Here is a 17656-nt window from a genome sequence, read left to right as displayed (position 1 = left end):
GTTTATCAGAGCCATTACTTGCCGGTTCCTAACTGGACCCTCGTGATTTGAGCACTTACTGCTGTGGTCGCGTGGATGGGGACTCGCATGACTGCCGCATCGTTCGGTACTTTATGCGAAACAGCAGTGCAACTGAGGCCAGCTTCCTGCCTCGAGGTAATATCGGTCGAGGAGTTGATACAGAACGAGCTAGACTACGATGTAGATGGTAGATTAAAGCGCTTGATTTGAAGTGCATAAATCCATTTTGAAACGCTATCTCTTGTCATGTTTATACTTCCCTAAAGATTTCGCTAATGAAGAGGAATGATCCCACCGAAACCTGGCTCAAAAGCTGGAAGGTTAAAGAGAGAAATAAATTTATGACATTTAAGACACATTCCCTAACGCGCTAGTGGCACTCGAAAAGGGTTCTGTGAAAGAAACCGTGCCGCAATAATTTAATTTGCTCAGCATGAGCTGGGATGCTGTCAGCAACGATTCCCAAAACAAACACCGACATTCCATATGGCGTAGTTACGCCGTTCTCTGTAGGTGCCTCCTCAAAGACTGCACACGTGACTCGACGCGTGCTTTTAGTTGAATTTGTCGCCAAACTTTACAATGCTTTATTTGCGTGGACTTCCTGTTAATGTGAAAGCTTGAGCTTTTTGGCGTCCTCTTCAATTTAAATGTCGCTTTTTTTGAGTGTTTATCGGCTTATTGCGACTCCCTCGGTATCGCTGCCACCACAAACGCAACAGTGACTTTAGAGTTGGGTGTGTTCATCGAAATTACGTCCCACGATAAATAGCGATGAAAAGCGGACCAGCCACACAAAAACGAAGTGCCAGTGGAAATATTCCCCACTCGATTCCACGTCACAGCGTTTTCAGACGATTTACCCGTTTTGCTGCTTCACGCAAGGAGGATTCCACCGGTTCGCAAATAATCCCATTACAAAGCGCAGATACTGCGGCCACGTGAAAAAGGGGCTTGACGTAAAAAAAAAATATAGCAACACAACGTCAACGGCAGCAGCCCTCGGTGGCGCGTTACAATTCCTCCGAAGACAAACGGCGAAAGGATACATACGGTACGGGTTTCACGTGAACGCGGAAGGATTCCACGGTTCCGTGCGGACTTTCACGATCACGTGGCGCGCACCGCAGAGCGTGACGGGTTTTGTAAAAGCTTCGGGGAAAAACCCTTCTCGCCGAAAAATGCGGCACCACAAAAAAATAAGGTCAAAAAGAATGGGATCGGTTTGCCGGAAGCCAAGCGGCGTCTTCTGGCACAGGACGATGGTGGTAGCGACCAGGACGAAGATCGGTGCGCTGCAAGGAGTCTTGATTCCGGTTATGAAGTTGATGAAGCCAATGGGTGGCACCGGGCGTGGCTCGTGAAGGTGCACGAGGATAAGTGAAATTTATTGCAATTTATTTTGCTCCGCATTTCTCCCATAGCCATTGCTAGCCGAATCGGGTGCAGTACAGCGTGAAGAAGTAACCCCCGGACGATGGTGAACAGACCGAATTGAAAGTGAGAGAAATAAGGTGCAAATGGATTGGCGATCGTCGTCGTCGTCGTCGTCGTCGCCGTTGTGGTCGCCATCGCATTCGTCCTTGCGGTTTTTCAGCGCAATGGCGTTAATCGTGGAAAGTGGCCCAATCCGAATGCGCGGTGACGTTCACCGGAAAGCAAGCGAGCAGTCGAGAGCGCCAGTGGTGGAGCGTTTGTGGCCACATTCCGTCCACTGTTTGCTACTTACGGTGCTGCTCGTCGGCACTTGCCTGTCGCGACCGGTCGAGTGCGTTGGAGGTGAAGTGCACGTGCAAGAGTACGCCGTACCTGCCTGGCGGGGCATGCCGTGCGAGGATACGCCGACTCTGAAACTGTCAGAACTTGTGACGCAAAGTGATGTGATATTCAAAGCGTTTGCCGGCCACGGAAACGACCTGCTGGAGGCGGCGCTTAATCGTACGGCGCCGGAACACCGTCGGCAGCAGCAACAACACCACCATCAGCCACGGTGGAAACCGCAACCCGATGGCGGTGAGGATGATGGCCCGACGGGAACCGCAGATTTTATCGTCCGGCTCGAGCCCGGCACCGTCTACAAAGGAAATGAACTTTTCAAACAGTTGCAGTTAAACAGCTGGAAGCATTTTTTCATCCTTCGCAGGTAGGTACGCGAGAGTGGAGTAGGAATGCTCCAACTCGGGTAGGTTAGGACGCAAACGAATAAAATGTATACATAAATCCTATTGCCAATCGACGTTTGGGGCTTAGCGTGCATGGAAAAAGGATTATTGATAATTTTGTCTTCGTCAGAAATGACATCAATCGATTGCACAACAAGAAACCCCACAGCACGCTGCGAAGATCAAACGAGCGTACGTTTCACAAATTCCATCGGTCGATTGGTGGTGCTGTTGATCGTATCCTTGCTTCCATCTGGTTTGTTTGCTAACTTGTTTTATTTTCATGTACCATTTTACTTCTAACGAAAACGGTTTGATTGATTTATGGAATTTTATTCTTACTTTCAATAAGCGTGTTGTAAATCAGTTGTGTAAAATAAACACATTTCTAGTACTATGATAAGAGTTTGATTAAGTTCTTTTCACTTAGAGAGCTTAAGATGCTGGCCTACTATTCCATTATGTGGAATTAACCATAGAACATTCAGAAACGAAAACAAAACGAATCGGCCAACATGCAAATAATGCACTGTCGTGATGCATCACCGAAGCAATTTATCATTCGCAATTTATCCTGCTTTCCCCATCCACGAAACATTTCACCCCAGTGCAGGGAAAAATCCAAATCCCAAAAAGGAATCCAAATCATGCGGTCGAGAAAAGCGACGCGCTTAAAAAAAAACAAGTTAAACTAATGGCGATGCAATTTCATTACCATAAGCATGACGAAGCATTACGGAGCGTGCCAGAGCGTGGGTTGCCAGAAATGACAAAAACAAAACCGACCCACAACGCGGTTGTTTAAGGGCATTGTCGGGTGGTTCGTCTGCTTTACGTCTTCCGTGAGAAAAATCAGCTTCGTGCTTAAGTTCCTTTTCTCCATTTCGTGGTAGCCACCATGGGAGGAAAATAATTTTATTGAAAGCAATTTCACGCTTTAGTTCTGCGGTACAAAGCAACCACCCGGGAAGGCATGGCAGGAAGGATCAAACTTAACATTCGCTTCGGGTGAGAGAGCGAGGAATATCCTCGAATCCTACCGTAGCTTCGTTTATGTTCTATGCAATTTTTCGACTCTCTTTTCCACTATTTTTTGTTTGTTTGTTCGCTCTCAGCTGAAGCCGCCTTGTTTTAGCAAACGTATTTTTTGTTCCATTTTCCAGCGAGGACGCATGGTGCAGGGTTCCCATCATGAATTTTCCATTTCCCATTATTCCCCAGAGAAATGGCTCCCACTGGCACCGTTACAAGTGTTTCCAATGAATCCGATTTTTATTTCCGCTTTATTTCCTCTCCCCATCCGAGTGGCCGGAGGTGAGGGCGTAGATGCAAATGAATCATGCAATTTATCACTGGTTTCGGCTCGTTTTTTTTTTCTTTTTGCAACGAGGATGCAAAACCACCGCAAAGAACCTTAAACGATAGAAAAAAGGCAGTGTAGTGAAAAGTGAAAATAACCATTAAAGCGACCGTGGTCGTATTATTTTACTTTTGTTTTCACTTCTGCTATAAATTCTCTTCTCAAAGCAGTTCCACATTGACCAATCACAAGCTACGCTCCTTTCCCGAGTGTCCCGTGGAACAATGATCTGCAATCTGGGGCTCACACCTGCTCACACAATGCGCTGTGTGCGTGCAGCAGACTGTTTATCCTGGTTGGTTGCCGAGCCGCTTTCGTGTTTAGCCAAACACAATTGCTTAATTCACATCGATTGTGATTCACCCACAGCCCTGTTTGCCTAACCTACCTCAATAGACGCAGCAAGCGGGCGAATGCTTATGCTAATAAGAGCACGAGGCCATTACCGGCGTTCAAATGCACCATGGTACGGTTACTAGGGTGCATGTTTGCAAAAGGTACGGCGATTGCGGTGGCATGCCTGGAATTTTCGCTTAGTGCAGTTCTAGGGAAATATATTGCTGCCTTTTTGCACGGCCATTCACTAACATGCTCGAAATACTGTAACGTCTGATCAGGAGGGCCAGTGTAAAATATTCTTTCCTGGAATTTTCATCAAGCAGATTATTATCGAATTTTCCTAGAATCTCGTTTGCACACGCAACATGTGAAAAACAAAATAAATTATTTTCACATTCCACAAAAGCACACTCATATGAAAGTAGATAATAAAGCATCTTATAATTCATTATAATTAAGGAAATAATTCAAACCATCGGGAATGTTTCAAACCATTTCGTAGAATTCAGTAATTTATTCTTCATTTGTTATAACACGTGCCAGTGTACTGTCCATCGTCCAACGCAATGTTGACGGCCCTTATTTATGCAGCATCTCTTTCCGGCCTTTTAACCGTCCGATGTCCAACAGGCTCGACCGCTTCGCGAAGGGTTCGCTAGAACAATAAATCACCGGCACAATTGATATTCAATTAATTCTCGAAACATTTAACTAGATTTTCAGCTAGATAAATTTCAAACCAAACGTACCGTGGAATCGAGTGCCCGCCCCATTTTCTAGCCGGTTCTTTTGTCTAGCCCCGGACCGGGCACACATAAATGCGGCAAACACGCCAGCATTGGCAATAGAATATGTGCCACCGTCGCTCGTTCTGGACGTGTTTGCCATGCCGTCTGGTTCTGAGCTGGGGAGTGCTGGTTTTAGTGCTGGTCCGTGCTCACCCGCGTGTCAGGACGAAGCAGGATAGGTTGGTTCCGGTCCGGTGGGTTTCAATTGCGTCCGGCCGTCCCTTCGTCCTGTGGTCACCTTCGCGAATAGTGACACACTGGGGAGGGAAAAGGCGACTCCACGCCCGATGGAAAGTGAAGCGCTTCCGCCATCGTGGAAAGGGACGATAATTGAATTTTCCAACGGCTAACAACCACTCGGTAGCACGTGTCTAACGTCAAACGGTTTCACTTCAGAAGTCGCGCACATGGCGTGCTCCATTACTAGCGCACTGTGTGCTTCTTTTTTCGCCCATTTCCTTCGCATGGAACCGAAAATGTACCGTGTCGCGAAAGGATGAGGTACGTTGGAGAGCCAAATTATGCTGCGACGATGTAAATGGGTGCAAATTAACGAGGGTGATTACAACGGGGCTTACATGTGTCTCTTAGGAAGATTGCTTTATCGTCACGCGACAGCGGCACCCATTAACATGCAAGCTCGGAACAAATTGTCACGGATTGCTCCATGGGGAGTACTTTCTATTACTATACATTAAATTCGGGTACCCAAACGTTTCCAATCTACATGGAATCGATGTGTATCGTCGTGTTATTCACGATATTGTAGCCGAAATTTATCGAAAAAAGGTTCCAAAGAAGTGTTAGAAATATAACTTAAAAGATGAATAAGTTTAACTTACTATTTATGAAACTCATTGAGAAATATATGCGACACATTGCATAAAATGTGCAAACCCCTGCAAAGCATCATTCTCTCCACCCAGCAGCTGATAACAAAATGTCAAATCAATCACAAAACCACGAGAGCTATTTGATCAATTGGCCGCGATAGCGATTCAATGTGAAAACGGGCGACAAAAAATCGTCACTTGCTGCGAATTGAATGGTGCAGTGCTACACTTTTTGGCTTCAATTTCAACCGAATGCAAATAAAACCATCATCATACGATTCGAGAGCCACGCGAAGTGAAAAAACGTCACCCCAACCAACCCACTCTTGTAGCTGGTTTGTGAATACGTTGAAAAATTAAACGTATCCGTTTGTTGAGATTGATATGGCTCGTGCGTTTTTGTAACGAAACGAACAGAAATCATCGTATTGGTAGCAACATTTTCAAATTTGTCCTACTTCGCATGGACACTTTCAGGACGAACATGGTTCTTTTCGTTTTGTAACGTTTCGATAAAGCGCTTACACATTTCAATTCTATGGAAGGCATTTCAATTTCGCTTTACTATGAGAGCTGTCCAGTAGAATTTGTTCGTCAATAACGAATGTGATGTTGATCTTTCTCTTGAAAACTCTCCTGGCTATCTGCTATTTACCCATTAGTCGGATATGTTTACACAAATTATGTTCAAATAACACAAGAGCAGAACCGTTCATCGTCATATATGATTCTATACGGCATTAATATCATCAGTCCTTTGCAGTTGATAGTTGTTTACTCACTTTCGGGTGAAGTGATTTATTCATTGATTCTTCGAGATTGATGCAAATACTTCCGATACGTAAATCGATTGTATGCTTAATTTTGAGAGAATTTCCCGTAAAACTCACCAGACTATTGGTAAAGGAAATTGAACAGGAAATTAGTGTTGTGTACCACTTCCCAAGTTACCAGAAACACCCGATTCTGAATGCAACCCAATATCTAGATAAAGTGTGGGCTTCCTGCCTCAGGAAGCAGTTGAGGGTACTAGTTCGATCGATTCAATATTCTATGTCATAACGTACGACAGCGTGCATCGAGCAGACCAACATCGAGCTTATGAGATTAAGAAAATTGTCTGAATCATGGGTGAACCCGAACGAGTTAATCAAATCACCACCGGCAGCAGCTGTGCACGCTTTTCTCTCAATATCGGCTTGGCTTCCGCAATGAAGTCGAGAAAAACCCGTCACGAAAACATTCCACTTTATGCGTTTACATAATGAAATTTCTTCCACAACTCATAATTTTAACCTCCTCGTTCTTTCTCACACACTTTCTTTCTCGCTTCCTATTTCTCTCTCGCTCATGTAAATTCATTCCACAGTAACGGAAGCGTGGAGTACACGCATCGTGATGTACCCGTGCAAGGCCAGCCTTTCCCAGGTTCCGAACCATCGACCCGTCTAGACAGGAAGATGACTGATGCATCCGGCTCCAGGGACTCCAATCGACGCACTGCAGCACTCTCCGGTACCGACGGCCTTAACCAACGACTCAATTCTACAACCCGATGGCACAGCCAACAAGCAACCAAAAGTACGCAGCCAGCTGTTGCGGGTGACTCATCGGTGAACCATGCCGGACCTGCTACCAGAGGGTCGGATAACGTTTCAATTGGTCCTACCAGCGGCAACCTTGGCTCCAACCGCAAGTGGAAGCCCTCATCAGCAAGCGAACGTGTCAATTCGATCAACGCCAACGCAGCCACCGAGAAGGACGAGTGGCCGAAGGACACACCGAGTGGTTCGGATGGTGTGCCGGTCGTGCCGGAACCGCAGCAAAAGGATCTACCTACCGAGGGTCAGATGGGCCGCGTTCTGAACGAGATACTGCCTGTTACGCTGATCGTGTTCGGGCGCCTATCGCGCCCCGGTGCCGATGGTGGCGATAATTTACTGCGCGTCGATCCTGCCGTGGGTTTGCTACGGTGGGACGAACGCCTCGAGGATGCCCTCTGGCAGGCGCTCGGTAAGTACGACAATTAGCCCTTTCACCTCGATTAACCAGCGTAAGCCCAGCTCAAGCACGAGGCCACCGATAATAGCGCCTCGAGTGGGATTTGAACCAAAGCGAAGGCTTCTATCGACGTTGCTTCGGTCGTAGCACAATAGCACGGTGCTTCGACTGGCTGGAGCGCTTTTTGGTGAACGAACATTGTGGACAACGAGCGAGTGGGTGCCAATGACGCATGGGAGTTGATTATCTAATGCCGTTTAGAGGCGCCCGTATATTGATTTTAAGCTCCAATTGCCAACTATCCGTACCACTGTGAGGTGGTGAAATGAGACGTTAAATAGAAGGTCCTAGAAGAAAAGCGAAGGTCCATAGCACGAGTACTGGTTGTTGGTTGTCGAGAAAAGGCCACAAAAATGCTGCACACGAATTTCACAGGTTTCCGAACAAGGGAAACGCCATAATACGCCAGCTTGAAACACGCAGCTTCGACGAAAAGAAAGCGACGGTTTGAATTACGCCGAGCGCATGTACAATTAACTCAGCTCCATAAAATTAACAACACAATGAGATTCAAGTACCACCGCTCTCGCAGGATGCTAGGATGCTTCACAAAAGGTTGTTTACGTGAAGCAAACATTAACTTGCAATATCCTCTGGGTCCCGCTCAAAGGATGGCAGTTCAAATTTAAACCAAGGCACAGGTTAATGCACCAAAAGCCTGGTAGCCTGGTGGCTGAAGCCCTACTACACGTCTTGCGCGTCTTGTTTCGCTTCTTTCCAAAAAGGCAAACACCTACGTACTCGTCATTTATTCGCCCACACCGAGGACGACGTCTTGCGCGAGTAAATACGGATTGTACGGATCGCCCGGCTCGTTGCGGTGGTAAATCAGAAAACTAAACAATAACGAACAGGGACCGGTTCAACTTCAATTACTTTGCATTCGTCACGCGCTGGAAGCGGGCACGCGACATGTTCCCGTGTCTTGCTGTCTTATTTCCCACCCGAAATGTTTATTGTGCTCGCTGTGCAGAAGCTGGCGTGTAAATAAAAAAAGCACCGAGCTTCGTTGCCCTCGCAGGCAGATCCCTGGCAAATCGGGGATGAGATTCTTCGCTCTGTCATTCGCGTTTGTTCGCTGATGTTTTCGCCAGGCCGCACGATTTCGGTGCAACCACTCAAGCGCGCGTTCAATTCATGCTATTTCTCTCTCTCTCTCTCTCTCTCTCTCTCTCTCTCTCTCTCACACAGGTTGGAGCAAATGGAGTGACTACACCGGTTGCAGCGTCGCTTGTGGAGTGGGAGTTCAGCAACGTTTCCGCCATTGTTTGAAATCACCCACCCCCGGGCAGGTGACGCCAGGAGAAAACCCACAGACGGTTCTTCCTCCAGCTGTAACACCTTCAACGGCAGCCACGCAACCGTGGGCCCGTAGCAGTGAAATTGAAAACCACACTCCACAAACACCCAACGGCAGCCAGTCACAGGGAAAAGAACGTACGCAGCCAGTCCCGTTGTACGAGCCACCAGGCGTCTCCATTTCATTACGCGCCGGCAGCAAATCGAAAAGGAAACTCAAACCAAAACAAACCCCCGGGAAACGTGATGAAAACGCTGTAATGAACCCGACAACGGGTGAATCCATTTCATCGGAAACCATCGTAACTGGCCCAGCGCTTGAGCAACCAGACGCGGAGACATCGCACGAGTACAGCTCGCGGATGGTTGCTGAGACCGACCGGGGCACGTGGCCGTTCTGCGAAGGGCACAATATCGAGCAGCGAAGCTGTAACATGTTCGAATGCACCGGTAAGGCGCTTCGCCTGATGGCGTCTGTTTGTTCTTTGTTTTCCACCGCCTGGGTGGGGAAAAACACCCCCGTGGGGCGTGCGTTCGACGCCGTAAGGCAACGTGCTCCGATATCAACGGTATCCACTGACGTTCGCTTGCATCACGACCGACGCATAAATTTGATGACGAACATAAAAAATCCGCCCCTTCGCGGAATCGCGCATATCGCTGGTGTGTGTGTGTGATCGAGAGCTTTTTATCCCTTTTTTTTTGCTTTTTATTTCACCCGAACCCCGGTTGGTTGTACGTTTTGTTTGTCTTACGCTTTGATTTATCACCTCTCATCGGTTACGCGAAGGTAGGTAGAAATACCGTCGCGTTTGGGCGAGGAAATAAAAGCACACTACATGGGAAACTCTCCCGCGAAATGTGCCATTTATTCATGTTTCATTTTTGCTTTCTTTGCCGATGCGCTTAACAATCCGCACGGTAACGCGGGAAATTACCACTCGAGGCCGTTTTTTTTTATCTTCAACATAAGCAGCGATCTTTTGCATGGTGTGTATAAAAGCATGAGGTCTGCAAATGACGTTTGAAAGGCCACCAAAGCTTCCGTGTGGGATTATGGTTACGGCCGTCCTAAACGGAACGATAAAAGGCAAAGAAACCGCAGGCACGGAGTCGTTCGGGTGTCGTGTGATGAAAGTTTTACATTCAATAATTTTGCCTCAAGCCTCTAGGAGCTCTCCGAACACGCTTCATAATTTTCTTTCCATTTCAGTGGCTTCAGCGCTCGCTTAGAAGCGGATGATCGAAGCTCGTGATGAATTCCATGCTTTTCCGGTTGGTAATTTTATGCTTTTCTGGTTCCACTTCCAGGCACGATCGACCTGTTGATGGCCCAAGCATCGAACGAACGTTGGAGAGCCTGGCGTGAAGGCGTCGACGATCGGATTAACTACGAAATCAACCAACTGGAGCAAAATTTTACGCTCATGATGAGTTTACGTCTGAAGGTAAGCATATCTTTTAAGTGAATGCGTTTGCTGTTCGCTTTGGATAGCATAGCGTAGTTCGATATCTTTGGTGTTTTAAGAGTAGCTATAGCATAAGCATTAAATTTTTGGGAGCTCGGAATTTAAAGAGATGAGAACGATCAACTTCAGTACAATTCATTCCATCATTTGTACTCTTATACATGATTTCAAAGCTAAAAGTATTTTAAAGCAATGACTAGTTTATATTCGTTACATTTTCTTTTTAATATCCCTCTTCCCTAAAGAACATCAAGCAATTCATTTTATTCGCTCTTCCACCCGCTCTAAGCAACTCAATTTCGATCGACAAATAAAGCCAAATAACAAATCGTTTCTCAGTCATCTACACAGTCTTTTCGGGCGTAAATCCCCCGAAAACTTCATCCACATTTCCTTATTGCGTCGCGAGCAAACTTTTCACCCAATAGTTTATTTATTTTCGTTTGCTTTCCACTCCCTGAACTGAACCGATCGGACTCAAAACCCACCCACTAGCCTTCTCACGGTGGTCAGCTGAGGCAACAGCAAGCGGACATCGACTCCGAAGCGTCTTCTTCATCGTCCACCTCACCAGGACCTGGACACATCCTTTCGATCCGTTCGAAGCTAACGACCGGCTCAAGTTTGTCGATAAATTTTGAAACCGATGGCCACGGTGGACTTCGGGTGCTGCAAGAAAAGTACGGCCTCTCGGAAATGCTACCAATTCGATCCACCGACCAACTACTGCTCGATGGTGACTGGCACTCGCTGTCGTTGAGGTAAGATAAATGTGAAAAAAAAACCCCACGGTGTCAAAGCTCCACGGTTGGGTAAAATCATCTCCTAACGGTGGATGGATGGCTAATTGGAAATTTACGACACAATTCACAGCGGACGAAATGGTGGCTTCGTGACGGTACACATCGATTGTCGGTGGGTGAATTCGTTTATGCTGACGAAAGGTTCGATCGAACTGCCACAATATCCGATGGTTGAGGTTGGACGTGATGTAAGTATCCTAGGGGGACCTATTCAGCCTAAATTAGAGCTGATTTTTCCCCGTTTGCTTTTTCCAGTTCGAGCTGCGTCAGCTGACAGTGGTGCCGGGTGAAAAATCAGCCCGACTTCAGTGCGATGCGCAACCGGTTTCGATACGAGATGTTGAGAATCTGCAGGTGACGAATTACTTCGAACATCTCAACTAAAGGGTCTGGAGCTCGCTCCGAGCGCGCCAATATCAAACGCAACACGTCCACGTACTATTTATAGTGCTTTTTGCTGTAAGAACTAACCGAAGTATTGTCGAAACTGATGAGATAAAAAGAGATACAGCGAGGTACAGAGTGGAAGAGAATAAGAAAAATGGTGAAGGATTATTAGAGAAGGAAATCAGAAGAACGAAAGACAATAGTTTAAAGCGAAGAATGTCAGTTATTGCAGTTCACAAATTTCGATGCGAAAGCGACGACTGAGGCATTTTCCTTGTGCGAGAACAAGATGAAAAACAGCTACAAGCTTGCAATGCTGCATCTCTTGCCGGTTGAATATATCATTAAATATGCAACGCTAACAGAATCAAACACAACACGGGAACGGAATACAATAAAACAATACTGTCACCAAACTTGGCCATGCTGACAAGCGTTTGTGAACATTTGTGTAGCCTACGGTGAAGTGTATTTAGTTTAATTATGTTTTGTAACATTTTTGACACTAGAGTGGATTGATTTTTTTGTTTCTATAACAGCGAATCTGCATGACCAAAGCTGGCTGAAGTAGTACACAATAGATCGAGAAACTTCTAGCTCACAGATAGGCAACTATATATTGTAAAGCGAGGCAGAATACACGCCGGGATATAATAAGTAGCAAGAACCGGGCGCTGTAGAACTATAGTTAGTACAGGGAATATTGTGGAATAGCGGGAAATTGTGAGAATTTAGATTTCAAAACTTGTATAAACGGAGGGCGTATTTATTTCGGCTATAATGTATGTTTTTCTTTAGACAAACAAAACTCGCATACACTTTGGTAATTGGAAATGTTGCTAGACGAATTAAATAAATAATTTTGGCTTGTTTTAGAAGACAACAAAATATATACATAACAATGATTTTTTGTGTACAAATTTGGAAACGCTTACAAAAACAAGTTTTTATTAGAACTTTCTAGCAAACATTTATATATTTATTTTTATTGTAATGCATTTAATTTAGGATGGCTCTTAAATGAAGAAGAGTTAATGTCTTCATTTTATCCTTTTCCTCAATGTTTTAAATAATGTAATTAAACATAACTTCGTTTCATCACGTGCTTAAAACGAATTGAAAGAATTACGCTTTTGCTTCAGCATTGCCCGCAGTTTTGAACATTTTAGCTAATTATTCAAGCCATGGATATACGCAGAATTTTAAGAATAAAAGGGAAAATTATGAGAAATAATAAGTGCCCGTGCATTTCACGAATGGAAACAGACAAAATTTTTCGCAAAAGTAACAGGAGAACATACTAGCTAATATCCGGTGCTTCAGTGATCGAGCAACAGATGGCGCTAAATGTGCTAAAGAGAAAATTGCTTACACTATTCACCCATAGATAGCGCTTTTTGGAACCACTTGAAACATTTCAACCATTGAAATGTTTCCTTTTATGAAATATTTCGATCGTTTAAACGACAGTACAAAATTTTTGACCGTTTGCGCCACAGTATTGCGTATAAATCACCTGGTGGAAATTTATTTCTCAAAAAAGAATATGAGATTGACGATGCATATTTTTTCGATAGATTTCGATATATTCAAAATGTTACAAATAGTTCAAAAGGCTGATGTAGTAGTGTCCCATAATACTCGTAACGCATCCAGAACAGAACAAAATTGTTATTTATTTAAGAACGGCCTGGCTGTATTTAGAAGAACAAAATTTCGCAATAGATAAGATTGAAAACAACAGTTTCCGCACAGCGCCTTTCGAAAAAATGATTTCTTTCTTACTAATGAATTTGAAATCTACATCCAATACCCCAACAGCCCTATGAAGGTACGATTTCTTCTAGATTCTAACGTTTTATTTTTTCACAGTAACGAGCACGACACGGTGGTTCATTACGAAACAGTATCACGCATCACAAGGGAAGGAAAACGGTCACACAGGGTTCACTGTTCGCCTCACTTCTTCTCTGGAAATACTGCATCGTATGCGGATTTTGCAAGTCCGGTCATGCTATCCTTCAGCTCGTCCAGATTGGACGGGATGGTGGGCAGTTCCAACTGCTTATCACCCGGCTTCACGCCGTACACAAAGTTGTATCCGATCGTAGCATACTTTTTGGCTTCCACCAGCCCATGCTGGGCGTACATTTCCGCTTCCTGCGGGTAGCAAATTGAAGCTACTCCACCCGCACCGATCGAGGTGTAGATTACACGTTTAAAGAATCCACCACGCAGACCAAAGATTAAACCGGCCAAACCGCCAATAGCGATAGCACCGACGCGTGGCATCGTGTTGTCTTCCTGGTGCAAATAGTCGTGGACAACTGAAAAGAAAGCATAAATTAGCGATTGGACACTTTCTTGTGGCATAGCACCAAGTTCATCAGCTGGTAAATTTGATCACATACACTTCGTTTGTTTCTTTCCTTCCTCAAAGAGATCGACTAGCTGCTTTTTTTGATCGCCCAGCAGTTTGGATGCCTCCTGCACCTGCAATCGCACTGTTCTGAAGCCTTCCTCGATTATGCCCGTGGATTCGGTTTCGTTTTTTCGCTGATGGCACTCGCAGGCAATCTTCTGGTTCAGCGGCCGATAAAGCGGCAGCTCGGAAGGTCTGCAGACCATTTTGTTCGGTTCTTCTTTGGGTTTTGGCTGGTCCGCACCGCTGCTAGCGCCGACAGCCACCGCGCCGAATAGCACGGGAACGGCTTTCGAACTCGCCGTGCGGAACATAGCTGCGAACTGCGGCGCAATAGAAAAATGTATTATTGCTGCCCACGATATAAACAATCCGCAACACTTACGCTCACAAATTATGTAATTTTCGCAAGATTCTCGCGACGAAAAGGTGCCTTCGAGTCGATTGTTTTGACGTCAACCAACGAAAACATATGTTTGTCATTGGAGTCGGAGCTATCTCGGAGCAATAGTTCCGGATAGGTTAGTGGACTACCAGACCAAAAAATAAACGAATTAAAATTATTTAGAGACTTAATACATAAAAATTTAACACACTCATATAAAAGCAATAATATCAAGTAATAATTTTTGGCAAAGACAATTATGTAAACTACATAATCATATAAAAACTACAGAACGGATTGATTCCCTCCGAATCAACGTAAGACAACACTACATAAAACGTGCCCGGTGAAAATGTTATCTATTTAATATACTACTTTTTTAGTAACACGTTAATAAGTAAACAAGCTTCTAGTACGAAACAATGAACTATAACTTTTGATTTACAATGAGAAAGAAACCTTTTGGGTAATAAAAACGAGACCATAAACTTTTCTTGGGTCTCAATCAACCACTTATATCATGAGAGTTTTATATAAACTAATTTGAACAAATTTAATGAAAAAATTTGAATTTATTACAATGTATTCAATTGATCAAAGAAAACTAAAATATTGCTTGGTTTTAGATTCGTTGTAGATGGTTTACATTTTTTCTGGTAATGTTGGTTTTTTGAATAATTTGAAAAAGTTTTCAACTGTCCAGCGAACGTGTCAAAATCAACCAACATTAGATTTGAGCTGCGCATGTGCTTCGAATGCAAAAAGAGGAAATCGATTTTCACATCAACTTAAGGAAGTTTCTCGGCGCATATGGACCATATAAGCAGCCAAGGAAAACATCACGTCAGTTTAAATGTTCTTACGTTTTTGCTGTGTAAATCTGTAGTAAACCATCTGGCACGAAAAATTGATTGTCTGATTTCAAGCAATAATGAATGGTAAAAGTTTTTCGTGAGTAAGATAGTAATATTTTAAATTGAAATCATCGTGCTCAGATAACGCGTTTTGCTCAAAAAGCTACGTGAAACATTGCTAAGAAACTGTTTGACGCCGTAAAAACGAAGGTCAACGACAACGTACGCTATGCAACAGGAAAGTAATCCGACGTAGATGTGCTACAGCATTTTCATGCTGCTCAAAGCTCATATATACCAAATAACAGCCTAATAAATTAATTGCATTTCAGCACGTGAAAAGTTCTTCTTGCTCGAGCGAATGTGTGTTTGTATGAATGAATGAATGCGTGCGCTGTATGATTATTGCAACATGTGGGAGGGAATCAATGTAAAACCTATAAAAAGCCCTCATTCAAGTTTTTAATGATGTGAAAACAAGAATGAGAATCTACCATACAGGGGGTCTAATGCTAACTACTTTTTTATCCGCGATTTCGTTGAACACACAGCAAAGTTCCTTTGCCTGCTGGCTTCCGCTGCAAAAGCGCATCCATATGGACGAGACTGGCTGGACTATCCTGCGTATCCTGTCGCAGCGTAATAACGATGAGATCGCGAAAGAATTCGTGAAGCTAAAGTCGGAAGCTCGACAGGAGATTGCGGCTCAGGGTTAAAGGCAAAAGTTAAACAAATATGTCAGTGTTGCGTGGACCGAACAAAATAATAATTCGTTACAATTATTCGTGAACATAAGGATAACAAGTAAAGCAAAACAAAAAATACACAAAAAAAAGTATCCAACTTACATGAATATAGATCCTATCCAGCAAAGTATAAAAAGGCAAGAAATTAAACACAGATACGAGATGTATAGCATACGATTGAGCGAAAAAAAAGGCAAGCTAATTAGACCAAAGGCGAAGACGAAAAGGAAAGAGCCAGAGAGATAGCGAGACAGAGCGAGGGATGTTAAATCAGCAGCAGCAAATTACATAACTAATCTCCTACTCTCGACTATATTTCTATTCCTACGATCGTACCGTCACTGTGTGTGTGTGTGTATCCCAATCACAAATTGTATTGTCGTCATAGTTATACAAAATCGTCGTCTATAAGAGCGTCTCTCGGAGGCAGGTGCGGAGTATCCGTCCGTTCCGACTTCGTCTGGAAGTCCTGCCCGAGGCAGCCCAATTCTGACTACTATCATACGCAAAACCAATGAAACAATCGATGTTTAAGAGCATTTCAGTACGCTCCCCATATCCACCCTCTCTATATCTGATGCTATTTCTCTTCTTCGTTCCGATGTTCTCAGTTCGTTTTGAATAGGATGATCTCGTTCCGTTTTGGATAGATATAGAGTTAGATCAGATTGGTCAGCCGTAGCGATGTAAGTGAAAAGCCAAATGAGAAAGAATCGAATGCGGTGGAGGATACAATCAAAAGCCACTGTTTGGGACAAGTTTGCCCGTAAAGTATTATTTCACCACTCGACGGACCAGCCCGATCGCTGTGGAGGTTATTCGAAATTTGTTGAGCAAACTGGTAAACTGAGGAAAACGGCGCCGTTTAATGGAGTTGTTGTTTTCGATTCATGCGCACAGAAACAAATAAATCGATAATGATAGGGAAGGTGGTAGAAGAGATATGTAAGAAAAAAAAACAAAGCAAATATTCCAACAACTAAGGTAAACAACGTAAGCAACACAACCCAACCAGAAGTATCGAAACCATATAGGAGCATGCAGTCATACACCCAGCATCATAATCGTAATCGGCAGCATTCATGTACACGTATATCAATATATCATACATTACGCACATGAACCTACCTACCTTCGTCCTACCTACCTACGCCCTAACTACCTTCCGAAACACCCGACCTACCTACCTGCAGCACATACATATGCATATAGAACAATGGAAAACATACCAGGCACGTAGTGTCCGCGGGAGACAGCATATATAAGAAAGTAATCATAGTCGTATCAGAGGAAAGTAATATATCGCATTAGCACCCATACATACACGGTCAGCCATGCAAAATCAAACCCGCGTTCATGAGCAGCAGAGCTGGGGCATCATTGTAAGCTAGGATATGTAAAAATGTTATGCACTTAGCAAAACCAGTTGATAGAAGCTAATACAATTTGATTGTTTAAACATATTTTCTAACAATTCCTTGCTTATAGTAAGATACAAATTCCAAATAAAAACTTTTGCAAAAACAATTCTTCGCGCTGGTGTTGTTTCAAGGAATGCATGAATTTGAAGGAAATGTTAGCAACAGCGATATCGTTCCTTGTATTCAGAAATCTTTCACAGGCCAATTCCAAACCGGGATCACCGCCCCAATTCGTCCCTTTTGCCCAAGGAGGGAGCATGTGGGACCATGATAAAAATTCACGTCATCTCCGCCATGCGCTCATGT

The 17656-nt window shown here is 44.1% G+C and overlaps 2 protein-coding genes across 3 annotated transcripts; one reads left to right on the top strand and one right to left on the bottom strand.

Moving 5' to 3' along the window:
- The first annotated feature begins 1622 nt into the window (after window positions 1-1622).
- On the top strand, window positions 1623-12383 carry LOC128730152 (uncharacterized). Its single transcript, XM_053823188.1, has 7 exons — window positions 1623-2164; window positions 6873-7516; window positions 8756-9313; window positions 10175-10311; window positions 10828-11093; window positions 11206-11323; window positions 11391-12383. Exons 1-7 carry the CDS (start codon window positions 1623-1625, stop codon window positions 11517-11519), a joined length of 2394 nt encoding a protein of 797 aa, XP_053679163.1. The 3' UTR covers window positions 11520-12383.
- Window positions 12384-13340: 957 nt separating this feature from the next.
- On the bottom strand, window positions 13341-14394 carry LOC128731431 (MICOS complex subunit MIC27). Of its 2 annotated transcripts, XM_053824551.1 has the most exons (3): window positions 14330-14394; window positions 13934-14267; window positions 13341-13849 (listed from the first exon to the last, which is right to left on the bottom strand). In XM_053824551.1, exons 2-3 carry the CDS (start codon window positions 14256-14258, stop codon window positions 13482-13484), a joined length of 693 nt encoding a protein of 230 aa, XP_053680526.1. In that variant the 5' UTR covers window positions 14259-14267; window positions 14330-14394; the 3' UTR covers window positions 13341-13481. The 2 variants fall into 2 exon arrangements, with proteins under 2 accessions (XP_053680526.1, XP_053680527.1); XM_053824552.1 differs by having other exon boundaries at window positions 13934-14336.
- Between the last annotated feature and the right edge of the window lie 3262 nt (window positions 14395-17656).

This window comes from Anopheles nili, chromosome 2 (genome assembly GCF_943737925.1).
Source record: "Anopheles nili chromosome 2, idAnoNiliSN_F5_01, whole genome shotgun sequence".
NCBI classification, from domain to species: domain Eukaryota; kingdom Metazoa; phylum Arthropoda; class Insecta; order Diptera; family Culicidae; genus Anopheles; species Anopheles nili.
This window is presented reverse-complemented; position numbering and strand designations above follow the sequence as displayed.